Source organism: Temnothorax americanus, unplaced genomic scaffold (genome assembly GCF_048541705.1).
Source record: "Temnothorax americanus isolate GAGA-0224 unplaced genomic scaffold, ASM4854170v1 Scaffold19, whole genome shotgun sequence".
NCBI lineage: Eukaryota > Metazoa > Arthropoda > Insecta > Hymenoptera > Formicidae > Temnothorax > Temnothorax americanus.
Genome location: NW_027509329.1, coordinates 3,230,087 through 3,249,454, shown reverse-complemented (window position 1 = coordinate 3,249,454; position 19,368 = coordinate 3,230,087). Strand labels below are relative to the sequence as shown.

Here is a 19,368-nt window from a genome sequence, read left to right as displayed (position 1 = left end):
ATGTTGACAAACACACGTTACGACTCGTTTTTACTTAAAAAATCATAACTCACGAACAAATTGGCGAAGCTTAATGAACCAAAACGCAAATTAAAGCTAAAAGTAGTGCAAATAAGAAAAAAAATATGAGATAATTATTAATTAAATAAGAATACTTAATTTTGTCGCCGCAAATTTGGTAATTTTTAAATGGTACAGAAGGACTTTAAGGACTTAAAGAATGCTAAAGAATTTCTGAATAAAAAAAGGCGAATTTGAAATGACAGATATTTTTTATGTAAAAAAATTAATTTTTTTTTATAATCGTAGCTCCTCTTTACCTCTTCCACCTGCCTCTGAACCATAATAGACCTCTGTGAAATGTTAAATTTTTTTTTAACGACAAAAATATTTTAAATACGCTTAAATTATACACAAAAATACATTCTTATAAAAAAAAATGCTCATTTACCTTTCACACAACACTGACGTAATCCTCTAACCATGCACTTTCGTGTCCCACCGCGATTTTGATTGTTCGCCGTTTCGAGAGTAAACGAGCTAGGACTTTGAAATTTTTACCTGAGGTTCCCTGCCACAATAACTTTTTTCCGGCGTGGAAGGGATTCTCCCACGATCATTTGTTTTTCGGAACAAACGACTATTAGAAATTCGTGGGACACGAAAGGCATGGTTAAAGCGAATAGGGTTAATACACCGCGAAGTATTTACTATGGAATATTTGCGCGCGCGCGCGCGCGCGTGGAATGTTGGATACTTAAAAAATCCATGCAGGAAAATGATAAGGTTTTAGAATACATGGATATACGTGGGATATCTCCCTTCCTTTAAATATTCATATAGGTACTACAATGTGTGTAGTTTTGTAATTTTTGTTGCGAAGAATCCCCATCGAGGTGTCTCGACTTGGCTGTTGAAAAGTACATTGGATATTTAGTACCGTCATTTATATCGCGCGTTCTTACTTTATAACCCAGATTTCGTTACACTCGCCGGCACGATGCGACGCGACCAGCCGCACTATCGAATTTTTTTTACGAAGATGACTCACAATTCGGCGGCCAGTTTCGCGTGCGCGGTCGGTCCCCGATGCGGCGGCGAATCTTAATTCCCGAAAGACCCCGAGCAAACGGCACTGAGCGACGAGGCCAAATTACGACGGCATTTACGAGCCGTTGAGACGAGCGCCGAGAAAAATAAGTAATCTTGATATTTATCTTCCGCGCCCACGCGCGCGTCGCAGACCGGCCGGGGTCCGAGCAACGTCGGTCTGCTTTGTCGCGAAAGACTTTTCTCTAACACGCCGCGACGCCGAGGTGAACGATCGTCTCTCAAATTATTCCTCGACCGTGTCGCTGCAATTTCTCGTCACTTTTCGTGGTAGGCGAATTCCAACGAGCGACTCGAAGTCACGAAGTGGTGCGAAGGCGTGGCGGATAGCAACACCCATTTTATGTTAATGTTTTGTGCGTGTTGCTTTTTGTGTGTTGTTCGGTCGCGGTAGGCTCTGCTACCGTTGCAGCGTTGGTAGCTGAACGTCATAGAGGCGGTGTTGATGGCCACGCGTCGTCGTGGAAGATTATGAGGGATAAGACATCTCACGGCTTTATTTAAATGAAAACTTTCGGTGACACATGATGCGGATTTATGATATACATTAGTAGATTTTTGTGATAGCATTACTGTCAATACTAAATATCTATTAATATGCATATATACACTACCGTTCACAAAAGTATTTGCCACCTTAAAGAAATTTCGAGATAAATTTTATTAGTTTATTAATAAAATTTTAATAAAAATTAATAATTTGCTACATGTCTTTATTGCATAGATAGATGGTTACATGTTATTTAAACAATGTTAAATGATTTGACAAGAAAGTAACATTATTTTCAATTTTTGCCTCTTTAATGTATCCGTCACGTTTTGTTATCGCAGCTTTACACACCATTTTGTTGATTAATTTTGTAATTGATTTTTGGCTTCTACAAAACCAACGTGATGATCTCGGAAAATATATTCATTATTTGAGATTTTCCGCACGCAAAATAATTACATGAAATTAAGAAGTAAGGGAAACCAATATAACATTAGTTTTGTGAACAATGAGTACGTGCCATGCAATAATTTCTACTTTAAATTGAGTTTACTGCAAAAAACTAGATTTTTTTACATTTCTTCTAGGGTGGCAAATACTTTTGAACGGTAATGTATATGCTCACAATCAGACATTAATTGGACATCAGAGGACCCGATAACAAGGCAATAACGCATATTATCTATTCTATATGCTATTATTGGATATTAAAATGAATTATCTTTTCTTAGGACACTATTTTTAATAGTCGTCGCGTTCAAGATCATTGAATGTAAAATATAGGCGATGACAGCTGCGTTGTTTCTATCGGTGATGTCGTCCACATCGGACCGGGGTTATTAAGAAAGATTATGCCTCGGATAAACCGAGTCCCGTGGTGTAATTAAGCGAGGGATAACGCGGAGCGCGCACAGCGGGAGGAAGAGACACAAATTTCTGCAGGTTTATCCCTACTGCTGATGTTTTCTGGGTGGGCCCTTCCATTCCAACAGGTACCTTACATCGCGCCACAAGCGAATTATATGGGATATGCAAATGATTACAAGATGAAAGATATTTCTCGGATATTTCATTTATTTTCTTTCTATCAAAAGAATCGTATTGAGAGTTGCTGTGAAATAATGGCTATACGCATAAATCAATAGAAGTATTTTTCATATAATTCCGAGACTTCATAAAATTTTTATGGCCTTTCTTTTTATACAAGAAATGGAATGTACAACAAATTAGCTGAATCTTTACATTAAGTACTTCTCTCCATAAATTTTTTTTTACGTTTGTTAAAATGAGAAACATTCTTTCATCTTATGACTCATAATTCGTAACTGCGACAATAAGAGGCAAATGAATGCATTTATTTTCAACTTTGTTATGATATGAATTTTACAGTATTAATATCAATGTATATTATATATATATAGATGTTAATAATAGTGCTTCATCGGTTGAATTAAATAATTTATCATTTTAAATAATTTATCATGCGTATACAATCAGCCTTGGTGCTTGGTACCAGATGATATCTTATAATACACAGATGGAAATGTTAGAAGTGTACGTAGCGTCCGTATTAAGGGAACTGCACGTAATACGTATATAGGAAAAGCAAGTCGCTTCGCGCGGCTGCATGCAAATGTGGCTCGGTCCGCGTTCCTACGGATTCGACCTTCGTCGGATACACGCGCTACCAAAAGGATTCGCATATATCCAGACAGGTACGCCTATGTAGGTGAGCCGGAATCGTCTGACCCGTCTGCACGCTACGACTTTCTCTCTTTCCTCATTTTATTGATCCACCCTTCTATATACAAATAAGCTCGCGCCTGCCAACTCCCAAGGAAAGCTGCTCCCCGAACGCGACCGGACGCGCTCGGCCTCTCTTTCCTTTCGTCAGTTTTCGGAAATCGATGACATTCTCCGGCTCGTGAGTCGTCGAGTCCGCGCTCGAGATAGATTTCCGCGAGCCGAAACGCGAGTCAGGCACGCGTTAAATAGGCACGTGCCGCGCGGAGACACTGACTGATTTTACGAGGCGCGCGAGGTGGACGTTTCCTTGATTTCGACGCTGGGGTACGCCAGCCAGTCCGGGTAAATTACGACGGAGGATTTATGGATTATTCGAGCGTATACGCCGCGCCAGGAGTCATCTTATTACCACTTTCGCGAATCGCCGAAATTCGCCGGTCGCGACTGCCGAGCGCGAAATTTATTCTCGCTGCCGGACGGGGTAGATCGCCGGTAGCGATGTGATTATTGCGGACGGCGCTAATTAAAGACTTAGGTTCACGGTTACCAGTATATCTGTGTAAATTACATCACGTACCGCGCGCCCCGTACGCTCTCCAACGCGGCATATTACATCGGAGATTTACGTCTTGTTAACGTCACGCTTTAGTTACTACCCGTAGCCGCGCCGCGGATACCCGCGGACACAACTACAAATCATTCTCAATAATCGTGCGTGCGCGCGCTCGGCGCTTTATGCGTATTGCCCGCGACTAAATTTAACCGCGTGACTACGTCCGTATACGTAACCCTACTAGCGGATTGGATCGCCGCAATCGCTGTGTCGAGTCAAATCGCCCAGCGAAATGTCTTTCTACAGCGCGCTGCCGATTCGCACGATTAAATCGGTCGCTTTAGGTCCAGTTTCACAAGTGTCGGTTAACTTTTAATCTTAGATTAACTTACTCTTCGTTTCCTTCTAACGTCCCCCTTATAGAAAGAGACGAAGAGTGAGTTAATCTAAGATTAAAAGTTAACCGACACTTGTGAAACTGGGCCTTATAGATAGCGGATTATATATAATAAATTCCGCGGTCTTGTCAGTATGGGAATCTTGTACGTTTTGACCCGCTGCTTCGCAATCTATAAATACGCCGACTATACGCCCGTTCTGTATCGCACTAATTTCGAGGCACATCCCTGACCTCGATTATTCTGAACTTCTATTCGTTCTCGACAAAAGGTATATCATCAATATAACGTGCTGTACGTATGTTAATCATTATTCACATAAAAGATATGGATCGGAATAACGGAGTATAGTAAGATTCACCTCTTCGCCATGCAAGTTCCTATAGCGAACCCACTTTCCCAGTTTCGGCCTCCAGTACTCCAGCATGTACGCCTCCGAATACTCGACACCCTGGCCGTTACCGAAGCGGCCCTGAGTGCCGGTCGCCGTGATCGTGTGCACCGTGTGAAGATCGATTTCCAGCCACTCGCGCGGCTCCGCCGTGATCTGCTGCTTCGGACACCAGGCACCTCCGTGGCTCTCCTGCTTCAGCCTGGAAGAATAAATATTTGTTCTGGGATTACGGACCTTTATTTTCCCTTTCCCGCTTTCTTATCGCGCTACGATCGCCGAGGGAAAAAGGGAGAGCTTCTCCGGGGGAATCCCATCGTGAGGAAAGAAAAAGAGTCGCCAACGCGCGCGCGTCCCATCCGAACTTTCCCGTCTCGCGTGACGCTTTTATACGGATTCATACATTCTTATCTCCATATGTAAATTCAGAGAGGTTTAGGTTTATTATATTACGATTCGCAGTATTTCCCATTTTTAGCTTCATATAAGAACGTTCTAAAGAAACGACACTTCAGAATTAGGTAAACCTTCCTGAATGCGGAATGCGGAATACGAAGAATGTAGCGCGCGGCCTCGTAATATATTGAAATCTCTCTTTGAATGTTCGTTCGGGATTTGCGGCGTGCGGAGAATTCGCGCCCACATTTTAGTTGATAAGAAAACGCCGTTATCGCGGTGGATGAATACCGAGAGCCGAGAACGGAAGCACCGGCATCGGTCGCGCACAGAGGAAATCGTATAAATACGTGATCGGCCGCGTGTCTGACGGATAACCGTCAGCTCTCGCCAACGCGATACGGGATGAAATTATAATTTATCGATCGAACCGAAGTCCCGGATGACATGAATTAAAGATGAGCTGACACCGTCGCGGGGAAACGGCGGCGAAGCCACTTCGAGAGCTGGCTAATAATTGTATTCGCATATACCTTTCGCGGGCTTGTCTATGGCATTAAAATGCTTCCCTGTGTCGTCCGCGATATGGCCATGAAATACGCACGGCCGTGATACGCTTGTGGATACGATTCCACGGCTCGTAAACTAAGCCGACGAGAGCGAATCTGTTTCGAATTCTTTCTGTCGTCGTAAATTACTGCTATCCCGTGGACGTGATAATCCACGAAGCGGTATTACTTTATAGGCATTTATTAATAAAGCATATATTTACCGAGGAGCATGGCACGCCGCATCGTGACGTGAATTTTGTCGTGGGCGCATTTATTAACTATGAAAAGTTTATGAAAGCATTTCTTCGGGAATTCCCCGGCAGGATCCCTCGCTTACGACGACGCGAGGGTGCCGCCGTGTACGAAACACGACGGGGACGAGTGTACGGGCGAAGGAAAAATTTAAGGAAGGAAAGAAAAAGAGAGATGAGAGAGACCCCCGAAGAGAGAAGCGGGTGGCGGGTGCCAAATGAATTCGCCGGCGAAACTCGTGCACGCGCGACGAGCAAAAATGTTCTCGCGCAATAAAGAGGTGAGCTATACCGTCCTCTCTGAAGTGTCAGAACTTTAAGTGTTGCTTTGACGTGAAAGACAGTAAAAGCCGGCCGACTAGGATTTGCCGTGTGTCTGTCTAAGGGCGCTTCCCGGCGTGGTTTGGCAAGGAGAATACGGAGTGGAACAGCGCGAGAGGACAGGACAGGAAGAGAGAAGAGGAGCGAGGAAGAGGCGGAACGCATATAGAGAACGAGCAAAAAGAACCCGGAGATGCACGGATGTAGAAACGGCGCGTGGACGCGGGCGGGAAGAAGAAGAACGAGAAAGAGAAAGGAGTAATATCCGCCATACCGCCAAAGATCATAACTCATAGCCCATTAAGAGACCTCGAACTGCCCAGCTGCCACTTTGATACAGTCCGGGGGCATCAAAGACATTCCACGCGCACGGCGCACTCCTGGTCCGCGATAAATCTCAGAACGGACGATTACGCCGACTTGAACAGCGAGGCTGCCACGTCGGCGGAATCGGAGCGGGGTCCTTAGACGGAGGAACCGATTATCGAGGAGGAATGGTTTGTCGAACTGGAGAGATGCGCGTCGCTCTCACCGAGGTCGGGATTTAGGAACATGGAGGGAAATGATCCGTTGCTAAGGTGAATAAGATCCTCTCGAGCGACGTCGTCGGGGTTGTTGTTGAACGATCGAGAGGATTTCTTCGCGAGGATAATATTTTTCCATTTATGCGAGTACATCATCGATACACGCGCGCGTAATACATTTTATTACAATATATCAAATAATTGTAAAACGATTAACGTGTAAATATGAGTAATGTACTGTAAAGGATATTTTTTGGAAGGTATTGTATCTGCAAATTGGCGAATTGTAGGATTTCGTGATTTAATTTTTTTTAAATTTAAGCCTTACAAAGTAAACTGCTGTTCCGACTACTAGATACTAGATAGAAGTATTTTATGGTAAGCGGATAGGTAAGTATAGGGTATTCGCCGCGCGAAGCCCGTAATACCGCGAAGCCCCAAAAATGCCGTCAAAGAAGTTCCTAGTCGACAATGCGGTCTGAAACGACACTGGCGGTTGTTGCACCGAAGGGGCTCTCGCGTGACGTTATCGATTGCGAAATTGACTTGCGCACGTATCTCCGTTTCATCTACTGACTGATTACCTATGCCTCGATACACGCCGCAATTAATTTCATGCATTAATCTGTTTTATGTTCACGCATCGACGATTGATTAATAATAGTGACGAGAGTTGATTACATCCCGCGGAATATTGAAAATTCACGCATGACTCGGTTAATACAGCAGAATTTCAATTACGGGCGAAAGGGCGCGTGGTGGAGCGACTAATGTCTTGCGAGTGCGCGAGTTTATTAGCGCGCTAGGTGGTCCCGATGATTCTCCCTTGCGTTTGGACATTCGTCCCCCGCCTGCACGTTGTACTCCCGTCCGTCCACCTCGTCGTCGCGCGTTTGTCCCGCCGGAATGGTAATTAGCTGACACGCATAATCAAAGGAGTATGCTACGGGGCACGTTAACGACGTCTAAGAGCTTCGGAACGGCCGATACAAATGGCTCTGCATGCGGGACGCCGCGCGTCATTAATCCTCATTGCGGGACTGAGGGCCGAATTAGACGTGCGGTTTAGTAGGGTGTGATTAATATACGGTGCGACCGGTCGACTGGTCGATCGTCAACTATCTCGAGGACAGACAGAATGACGGACGTGTCGCCCGCGCAGCAGCCCGTCGAATTGCTCAACTTATATAGATGATCTATCGCGAGATCTTTCACGAGAATGATGACTCTCCGCTTCTTCGGCCTCTCGTCGTTTCCGCCGTGTCGTTCCGCGCGCCGGGCATTCTTAAATAGCCTATAATCGAGAGCCAGTTACGAGTCACGAGCGGACAGATCGAGAACTTCCCGAGTAGGCTTTTAGTTAACGCGCGGGGACACCGCGCTCTCGACGAGATATGAAACTGGTGAATGCTCAAACTGATTCGAATATCGCCGCATTATGCCGTCGATCTCGCAACGCGTTCCGCGGCACGTCGCGCCGCGCCGTTGCGTTGCGCGTTTTTCACGGTCCGTAAGCCGAGCTAATATGATGAAATTTCCGGATTTGTATTGCGTCGGATTTGTGTGTGATGCGCGCTGCGTAAACGAATCAGTAATTCACTCACCGTGCGCGATGCGGCCCGACGTTTCCGCTATCGAAGCTGGAGCTCGCAGTGATGTCCGCGTCGGGAATCGCGCCCGACTCCATCCCCAGGGGTGCGATGCATTGTGCTGCAAATAAAGGAAATTGCTTCAATTATATGTTTGTCTCGGGCGAGAATAAATGAACGATATAAACTTCGGATGTAAAGTCCATTTTAGACACGCGTGCAGTACGAATTGCCTCGAAGAGCTTCAATAACCTATAATAACACGATATTTTCTCGGTTGAATTTAGTTTCTCTTGAATGATAATCTGAATGGACGCGTTAATTTCTTTATCAATTTTTAGTTTTTTAATATTAAATATATAATATAATATTAAATACCCAAGTTAAAACGCTGTTATAATAAAAAAATTTATTCGACATTTAAAACAGAATAAAATCTCATTTTTCATAACCATCAAAGGTCACATAATGTAATTGATATATCGTTTGTCTCGCATCAATGATGTGCTCTTTAAAACTTAAACTTTCCGTCGTCATTAAAAGTTGTTTTAAACAAGCCTGTTTTAAACATGCCCTTATTTTCTCGAGAGAGTCGTGTTGCGCCGTTATTTTCGGCGAGAACTAAAGTTTATCAGGTTTCATTATGCGCTTGAACATCGCGCGGCACTGCTTTTTTCGAGGTCAACCCGTGTAAACCCGCGCCGGTCGCGAAAACGATGAAAAAGGCATCGCGGACGCCGCCGCTCCGGAGCGCCGTATTTATCGCTCGGTCGGATCGCGCGTTCCGCGATAATTACGGCGCTTAACACGATACCGAGAACGGATTTCCATTTGAAATCGAAGAAAGATAAGTGCCGGGGATGACTTGAAATTATATATCCGCGCAGGCCTGCCGATAATCAAAGCAGCACTCGCGAACGAGAACGGAGCCGTTGTACCTTGCGAGAAGAGGTCAAAGCAGATCTGTTGGCGTAGCAGAGAGATCGCGCCAGGTTCTCGGGAAACGAGCGAATGATATACAGCTCCTTAGCGAGAAATCGTGGCGAGACTTGAGCGGCGCTTCGGTAAACTCGATAAATCCGTGGAGAAAATTCAACTCCGAATGACCCTAACGACAGCTGTTTCCTGAGCCATCGTCGGAACCGTCAACGATTATCGAGCTCGTTTATTCGTCCAACGATCTTAAATCCACAAACTTTTCTTCCGACCGCTTCCTTCATCGTCGCGAATGTCTGTCTGGCATCGAAAAGATGTCTGGCGTAAATAAGAGGGTTGTAAACATCTACTTCGTCCAAACGGCGCCGAAGATTTCGGGTTTGAATGAGATTAAAAAAAAAAAGGTAAAAACATTCATTCACACTTTGACTAAATAGCAGTCCTTAATTATCCGATTAACGCAAAACGATAGAACAGCATACATGCAAGTTTAATTTATAAACGATTTGCGTATTTGACTTCCAGCGAATCTATAAGTTTTGCAACACGATATTTTTTAATTTCAATACATTTTAAAAAATAAAAAAAAAAAGCACGAGTTATAAAACCATGTTTCTTAAGATTGCTGAATGTATTAGTTAGTGAAATTTTAGGTAAAAATTTTAATTTATTTGTTTACATATATATCTCGCTTGTTAATATTCTCTTGAGTTGTAAATCAAAAATCGCATTACGTATCTTTCGTATAGATATGCAACAAAAATTCAAGATATAAAAGTTTACAGAGAATAATATCCCTATTTTTCATCATTCGTTCTCTTCACTTTCACCGCTCCGGGAGACGAGGAAACAATTATACAGAAGAATTTCTAGCAATCATCGCCAGACCTATATCAAGCTAAAAATACTCGGGGACTGTCTCGAGTTTCATTGAAGCGACAAAAAACGCATTCAGACAAATAAGTTTCGTAATCATTGCTATCCGGGGTGCGCGACACACGACTCTCGGAGATCGATCGTCTTCCCGTCGCGCTCCTTCCGGTACGCGCCCGATGCGACGGTGACGCGCGGTGAGCAACATCCAGCAACGAGAAGGCTTACGCTCCGAGATCGTCTTCGAGTAGTTAGGCTCCGAGTAGGCAGGCCGAGTTCGATTCTTGTATTTATAGACATCCTGGAAAAGAGTGCAGGGGAACGGGCAGAAGAAGAAGAAGAAGTAAGTTATGCGACGTTTGGCCCGCCCCAGCCACTCATTCGGCGACCATAATTCTCAGGGAGTGACAGCTCCGAACGGAAGGGTGTGTGCCGCCCTCCATCCGCGAGAAGAGGGAAATTGAATGCCTTCGCAACCCCTCCTCACCATCTCAACGTCGGTCTCTCGTCTTCGCCCGCTCGCTCTCGTTCTCGCTCTCCTTCTTTAACCGCGTCACTGTCAAACTGATAACCGCTTCTTTCCAGAGAGACGGCTCTCCTCCGCGAAACCCGAGACAACCACGAAACGGTCGGCGAACAAGCCGCCGCCTGGAGGAGAACGCAATACGTTCGAGGCGACGTAAGAGAGATTGTAATAGAAAAATCGTAATAAATTCTCAGAGAAATTCTTCCGGCGCGTATCCCAGCACCCAGCGTTGCTTTTGTATCTGTTGTTACTTGATAGTCTGAGAGTACCGCGGAAGTACAGTTTTTTCTCCGCCTCCACATTTCGTATGTTCTATATGCAATATATATATATATATCTGCGTGCACGTCGAGTTGATAAACGATTTTCTCCGCCGCGAATCTCGAAATACCGAAATGGTAATTGAAACGTCTTGGCGTTGAATCAGACTTCCAACGGTTAAGTTACAAGTTGAGGCGGCGATGAAGGCTGCGCGATTTGTTAGAGATCTACGAATTGCGCAATATCGTAAATCTCCTCCTTTACAAGAACGGATCTCCTTATCCACCGTCGTTTGTCCTCTCCCGCGAAGCATTCACGTCGCACTCGAGGAGCGAACCACTCCTCCTTCTTCAGGCAACTGAGAATGGTTCTGAATTAACCTTTAACACAGTGGTAAGTCACGTCTTTATCCTCTAGGTGAGGCTGACTTCAATAATTTAATATATACTCGATGTAGTCGTTTGACTATGGAAACGGCTATGTTTTTCTCTGTAATTTTTCAAAAAAATGCATGTAATTTTCTGCGATACACAAGCGGATGCTCGTTATGGATTTACACACATCACACGTCTCATATACATAATTTTGTTCCCTTCATCCCGGACGAAGTCAAAGATCGTCTTTGGTAGACGAATACGGCAAGTAATTAGCGCGGCTTTTATAATAATGGCAAAGCAAATTGCACAGAAGACTAACGAATCTCTCGGCAAATTAGGGAAGAAAAATAGAGGAAGTGCGGTGAGGGTAGACACCAACAACGAGCTTTTCTATCTCGGTGAATTTAATAATTCGCATCACCCTTCCTTTGTTAATTCCAGGATTATTATTAATGACGGCGCACCAGAGTCGCGGTCGGCTTTCGGTGCGCTTACTCGCACTTCTCTCTCCTCGGGCACGAATGTAAATTAATTACGCACCGGGACTTTCACGAAAAACATATTAAACTTCCCCATCTCATTGCAGCACGATATTAGCGCATAAATCATGACTCGCACCTAATCCTCGGGTTAACTCAATCTTTGTTTTTTTCTTTACGTCAAAACGTCTCGACTAATTATAACGTACGAGCTGTCTCCTGCAATCATACATATCTTTAAACATTGTAAAGAGAAATTTTTTATTATATCGTGCATATTCTTCAAATATGAAAACATTAAATAGCTATCTTGCGAAGCACCATAGTAAAATTGCAAATCGTTAAGAAAAAAAAAATACGAATTTTATTTCAAGTCCCTTAAGATGCATTTGTTACATCGTTATATCGAGGGCAGGTATAACGTGACCGCGATACCGCAATACCGACATTTAATCCAGATTAAATTCTACGCAAGATGTAACTTGGGTAGGTACTGTCTAGTCATTTGTGTGTTAATGATAATCAGCTTCTCCCCGCACGGCTCAACTACGACGAGACTCGGGACTCGGTTCGTTATGTTTGCTCAACGGAATTAGCAGGTGGACACCTGCACCGCAAGGTTTCTCCCTTTCGACTGTAATGCCGCGCCCGTTTTCCGGGGCATCGGTGAAATTAGAATGAATGTTTGTAAGAGCGTCGACCCCGAAAAAAGTTCGGGCTTGCTCCCCCCCTTCCCCCGAGTAATGCGCTGCACCCTTTCGTAGGGCCGTGAAAGCCATGAGGCGCGGTTTCCTCGGGCATTGTCAGACTTGGGGAGCCATTTTCGCCTCTTTCAGAGAAAACAAACATTCGTTCTAGGTGGAAGGTAACTCGGCGTCGACGAAAACGCGCATGCCCGTCCTCCTGGCGCCGCGACGGCTGGCAGAACGGAAGTACTACTTTTACACCGGCCCTCCTACTTCTCCAAGGTCCCTACTTCTTTCTCGCTCTTTCTCATCCCGTTCACCGCGTCCGCGTCCTTCTCTACCGCGCCGCGACCGTTCCACCCTTGAAACCCCCTAGGCGTGGACTGGAAATCACCGTCTCGTGTTGCGTGCGTTACTTAGACCTCGAGGGTCGAAAATACAACCCCTTTGTACGGGGGTTCGTGCCTTCGTGGCCTGGATTTATCAAAACTAAGCAGTTTTATTTTCTGATGTGTCTGACGTTAATAGATAAGTACAAAGAGAGGTATAGACACTGTATATTGACATTGCTTCGTAAAAAACATCTACTCTAACAGCTATTTATCTTTAGAAACAAATAAAATCGCGAAAAATTTATCCGGACATTATTCATAACGTAATTTAATTTTTTTACTTTTGAATTTATGAATTTATGAAAAAGAAAGAAAATGTATATATATAATTATAATACTATTATATAAATACTCCTCGGGCAATTTTTTCGAGAATTTTTATTAATACTCTTTTATGCAGATAGAAAGAAAGCGTGTCAGTAAGAATGTGTAAATCCTTGCTCGAATAAAGGACCTCCTCGAACGTCGTCTAATTCTTTCGTTCCAGCTGATGTCAGAATGCGCGAAGAGCGTTTTAGGGCACGAACCCTTCGTACTCGTGCAGTCGGGCACGCGGTGTTTGCTTTCGTGGGTCGGCCTTATGAAAATACAGATCCGCGCGGCACGGCGGATTGACGCACGCCCTTCGAACCCGAAAGTCGGAGATTATTACACTCGACGTCACTAGTCGACGGTCTGACAGTTGACGTCACTAGTTGACGTCCTTTCAGCGCGTCAAGCGCGAGACATCCCTCGAATTCTCTCCCCGGATTCGTCCTCGTTGCTCGATACATTCCGCGATGCCGCCGTGCCGGGACGCCGCGCCGTCGCTCAGGTCGATCCTGATGAGATACGAAAAGGGTTTATCGCGACGCGGCGAGGAACGACGATGATCGCTCTCGCTCGTGTATATTTCGAGACGGAGATCTCGGATAGAGTCCGGAGGATATATCGCCCCGATGATCGAAAAATAGCGATCCGCGATCGAGGGAACGCGGAAAGCCGGAGAATTATCTCTCTCGGGCGTCTCTCAAGCTGATGTCCCTTCAACATGTCAATCCCACTTGATTCTCCCGATTCACTCCTCGTTCGCCGGATATGTGCCCAAAGGCTGCGCCTTTGCCGAGAGTCGGCGGGAGTTAAGTCGATTGCACTCGAGGCGATTTATCCGGAGTCGTTATAAGGACGAAGAGATCTGAAGTTGGTGTTGTACGCGGGCGTGCGTAAACTGTCGGTTCTGGCGCGTGATCAAGCCGAACGGTGGAGATCGGAGCCTCGGCGCGGAGGGTAAGGAACAGATGTCGGAATACCAGCTTGGGAATGTTTACGTCGCGGGGATTTTATATCCGAGAGACATACGACGTACACGTGCAGAAAGTGTCGGCGGTGCCTTTGTCGTACGGAATAATCGCGTCTTTCAAACAAGCCCCGCAGAAGCTGTCAGCCGGTATTAACGGCTGCCCCGAGCGTACAAAGGAGTGACAAGTTGTAATGATAACCCGGGGAATGTTTTGATAACTGTATCTATACGAAGGGAATACGGCCATGAGAATTATTTGTGCGCATGCATAGGTGACTGTACAAATAATCCGCTAATCCGCACATGAAGGTTGCGTGATTGTCTCAATTATAGCGTTCTTCGCAAATAAGGGATATTCGTGATCAGGCTCGATTTGTGTGATATTCGATGCAAATTATACTCTCTAAAATGAATTTAAAAAAAATATATACAATAATACGCATGTCTAATTTACATGTGATGTTCTTTTCGATACGTTTTATTATATACATATATATATTTATTTATCATAACACTTTTTATTATTATTAGAAGTTTAAAACGAGCAGAGTTTCATATTATTTTTATTTTTGAAATCCCTTTCTCCAATTAACGACATCCTACGCTTCGTATCGACGTATGGGTTGGCGACAGAGCGTGGACGAAGGACAATAACGCGTTAATTGCCGCATTGTTATGTTAATAAGCTGAAGTCTTCAGCAATAATTTCGTCATCATCACGCTAGGGCCTAATGGATCCGCAGATAATTAGGAAGGAGGGCTGAGGACCGAGAGGATAACAGAGGGATGACAATGTTATAAAACACGGGAGGGCTCCGTTGCGTGACAGTTTTCCTCCCCGAATTACACTCCTACCGCCTGTTTTCGACATGTTCCTCGATGCGACAAACACACGAGTGTGTTATACGCGTGCTCATTTATTACATATACCACGTATTAATTTACAACTATTAAAGCTAATGCGTTCGCGTGTTATACGTTCGTAATTTATTTAGGGGCTGAGTCATATTTATCGGCGTATCTATATACGCTATGTTTCACCACCTAGCTACGTCATCGTAGTCGCTGTTAACAATGAATCTCGTGGCGGAATGCAAAAAAGGCGATCGTTCGCCACATGTGTCGCTCGCGTTAAATCTCGCTACGTCAGATACATCCCTGCCGGATGACGCATCTGTACAATTGCCTATCCTATCACTCCGACTCTCCGGAGCACACTCGTCCGCTCGTATGTGCACGTACACTTTCGCGTCCACCCTGCAATTACGCGACACCAACGCGAAGCGCGCGGGCGTGTTAATATACACGCACAAACGACGACGACTATACTCGCTCTCTCGTCTAGGCACGCGTCTATATACGTGCATATACCGTTTACCAAAACCGCCCTCTCGCTATACACAAAATCGAACATACCCTCGCACGCACGCACGCACGCACGCACGCAAGCAAGCAAGCAGGCATCTAGAGGGTGTGCAGTACGCGCGGGCACCGCAATTTGACCGACGTGCAACATGTTTATGTATCGCCGGCAACATTAACATTGCAATTTATGCGCGCTTCAACTGCTCGAGGACCCCTTTCAGCTCTCCCCCGATCGGCCACAGCTGACCGGCTCGCTTAACACAACCGCGAATTTACCGACGTGGTTCAATGTACAAGTTCAGTCGCTGCGGGGGGGGAGGGGGGCATTCCCCCGCAATCGTCTCCTCCGTCCAAGTCTTTCGTACGAGACTATTTATATATTTCGGCGCTGCTCCGCTCGATGCTTCTCTTATGCAGAGCCTCTTATGCGAACGCCCCTATGGATCTCTCGGTGACCGGTATTCGAAGCGCGATTCTATTGGATTCCAAGTACGGTGGAGCGAATTCGAAATGCGCCGTGACCTGCTTCTCTTACGCGCGAATAAAAAGGAGCTTGACCGAAAGAACCGAGGAACGTCTACATCTGTCGTGACAATTTAGTCGGAAGCTTTTATTACCGGTTAACAGTTAATTGATAGATTGCTATTTTGACTGTGCTGTTAAATTATCACATCTAGCTACAATATGCAGTTTTTTCTTCGTACAGAATGTTGCTTTAATCAGCGTTGTTCTGTTTTGTTATTTTTAAGTATTATGTTGAGCTGCTTTGATAACCAGATAGAATTTAATTAGCGAAGTTTACGTTATATAGTTGTTTTCCGGGATTACACCGGCACGCTTAAGTGTAAGTATAAGCAGGATCAAAGGGTAGCCCAAGTATCGGCTTTTGAGGTCAAATAGTACGCTAGGTTCCAAGAGTTAGAAGAGTTAACATCGACTTTCCTGATTTAGTATGTTCCCGTAACAGCCGCCCACGCGTCTGGATATATTTAGCGTTAAAGTATAAGCCGATTACTGGTACACTTACAAACTTTATAGTACTATCATTGATAAAGTTGTCAAGAACTCGTCGAGCGCGCGGTTTGTGACTCTTGTTCAATACTCTTTACGTATAACAGAGTTTTTATGGGTATAATTTCGCAAATTAAAATCACGCGATATCGGAATAATTACGTAGCTTCGTGCTCGTAACGCAAAATCTCACATTTTGAAAGCTTTGCGCTCGATATAACTCGTATCTACTCGCTCATCCAGGAAAAGGGATGGTACCGCGTTGCGCGGTGCGACCGAATCGAGAGACCATCATGATCCATCTTTCGATCCTGCTCGAGAAATTCTTCGGGTGCAAAATACGTCCCGTATACGTAAGTTTCGAGCTCGATTTCACGAACGAGTACCTAAAAGCCTTTCCCGGAGCTGACTTCGGAACTCTTGGCGGATACTTCGCAAGTTTCTCGCCCTGTTTACCTGACACGAGGAGGGTGGCTCGGGCCGCCGGAGTCAATGGGATGGAAACCAAGCCGAGTAGAAACCGAGCCTCGAGGTTTAATGTAAGGCAAAGGGCAATGCTACGAGGGGGAGGGCACCGGGATGCCTTTCTGTTTTTATCGAGTGAAACCGCGGTGGCGAGAGAGGTACCCGCCTTGGGGTAAAATTATATAGCCTTGGATGTAAACACGTCTTTCAATCATGATCTCGCCACGATTTCTTCATCTTGCCCAAAAAGAGAATCGTCTCTCTCTGTTGTTGAGCGATAAACATCACATCATCACCAATGCTATATTTCTATCTAATCGCCAACCCGTTAACTTGATTTTTATATTATTTGATACCTGATATGCTGATTATTCTATAATTTATGGTTGTTGAGTCGATCGTTATTTAAGCCATTATTTAAGCCCTCATCAACATCGATGAAGAAATATATACATATGTATATGTAATTCGATTTGAAGTTTGAAATTGTATCGACTGGGATCGAATTAACATATCTACTCACATATGTCTATGGAACGTCCGCCGCAGAAGCAGAGGATCAGCAGGTAAAAGATGAGGCACGTCTGCAGGTAGTCCATGGTAGCGTCGATGGTCCGCGGGCCCGTGGTCATCGAACTCTCATAACCGCTCCTGCAAAAATAAAGTTACAAAAAAATCACACACACACACGTATACAAACGGCTCGTTGGTCCTGGCATTACGCGGAACAGAGTGATTAAGCGTGCAGATTCTCGAGAAAGCGTCTTGCCAAAACATAGAGATTGGAACCCGGAGAGGGTTGGACGGAAACAAGAGCGTGGGGGAGCGGGGGAGGCCGACTGGGAGACGCGACGTGAACGTAGAAAAAGAGTCTGGAAACGGCCGTTTCGGCCTCCCTGTGCTTTTCGCCGGGGTGAAATGGCGCGATTCCCGTACCGGACAGATATACGACCGGTACAGGAGCCACGGACAAAGAGCTACATTCACGCCAGCAGCCATTACGCGTCATTATCGAGATTAGGATCGGCCGTTCGGCGCGAGAGAAGAAGACGGAAAGAGAGAGGTCCACCGAGGATGTTGCGAGCCGGAGAAAGAACTACGGCGAACGCGCCGTGGGGCTCTCTTTGGCTTGGTCTTGGTTCTTCTCTTGTATGCGAGGGGGCGAGAGCTCGTACGTACCGGATAGTCGGGGGGGGGGATACACCGGGAGGTTTCGCGGGGAGAAGGAACGCGGGACCATACTTTATTCACGGCGGTGGTGGTGCCGACGTGGTGTGTAGCAGCGTATATAGAAAAGAAAAGCGAGGGGACCGTACGAGAGAACTCACTTTTTGGCTAATTAACGGGGGGAAGGGGGAGGGAGAGGTTATGGGGTTCCTCGACTACCGCCGAACCGTTCCCCGATGCTTATCTTGCCGAGCTTAGAGAACCCTTCCTGCGACTCATTATTTCGGCGACGAAAATATCCGTGGCGATAAACGCAGCGACCGGGGGTTTTATATCGCGTTACGATCGTGAATTCGTGGATTTTAAGAATTTATCGTGAATTTTCGGCAAACCGGCAACACTTTCGTAAGCTATTGTTTCAAAAATAGATCTGATCTCAAATTAATGGTGTCTGGCACAAGTCCTCAATTTTATTAAAAAGCAGAATAATAAATTTCTTTTGCCAGTATATATAGAATAACAATTAAAGTAATTTAAATCGACCTGACTGGCAATATATATTACGTCTTTCCGATATGAACATTGAAAAACTGTGAGCCAACTTGGTTTGTCGGATTCACACAGCACTTTTTTCAGATCGATATCGAGACATTATTAATTTTGACCATGGTTTTGGTCAGTTGATGTAATTTCTAAATTAAATAGTTTTTAATTTTATTGCGCAATAAAATTAAAAACTATTTATCCGACAAACCAAGTTGGCTCACAGTTTTTCAATGTTCATATCGGAAAGACGTTATATATATTGCCAGTCAGGTCGATTTAAATTACTTTAATTTTTTATTAAAAAGCTTTGTCCTGTTGTTAGAATCGAAGCAAAATGGAAATTGTTTGAACGCTATCTCTGGTCTTCGAGTCACTTCCGGAGCACAGTTCGGTGACTTCGAGATCATCTTTTTCGACTCAATACTCGATTGACACGAGGCTCGGGGCTACTATCGATACATACACAAGTTGCTGAATCGGATTATCTGACCGGTAATTAAGATGCTATTGAAGCGGTTGCGTATGCTGGTACCCGTGTCAAGCATAGTACGATCACAATGCGCGCGCGATCGATTAGTCGACATAGTAATTAAGGTCGCGGAGCGCAGCCAACCAACCGCCCCGCTCGCTCGGCCGATTGTGTCCGAGACACACGGCATTCGTTTCTTAGCCGATGATTAGATCA

At 45.0% G+C, this 19,368-nt stretch overlaps 1 protein-coding gene across 2 annotated transcripts in view; it reads right to left on the bottom strand.

The window, feature by feature from the left end:
• The window catches only part of LOC143896663 (discoidin domain-containing receptor 2), a 103,317-nt gene that overhangs the window by 14,794 nt on the left and 69,155 nt on the right, over positions 1 to 19,368 (bottom strand). For both annotated transcript variants that reach the window (XM_077404630.1, XM_077404629.1), the window contains 3 exons: positions 17,494 to 17,621; positions 8,336 to 8,441; positions 4,659 to 4,890 (listed from right to left, as the gene is read on the bottom strand). In XM_077404630.1, the coding sequence (XP_077260756.1) occupies positions 4,659 to 4,890; positions 8,336 to 8,441; positions 17,494 to 17,602 (447 nt within the window). In that variant the 5' untranslated portion in view covers positions 17,603 to 17,621. The remainder of the gene's footprint in view (positions 1 to 4,658; positions 4,891 to 8,335; positions 8,442 to 17,493; positions 17,622 to 19,368) is intronic.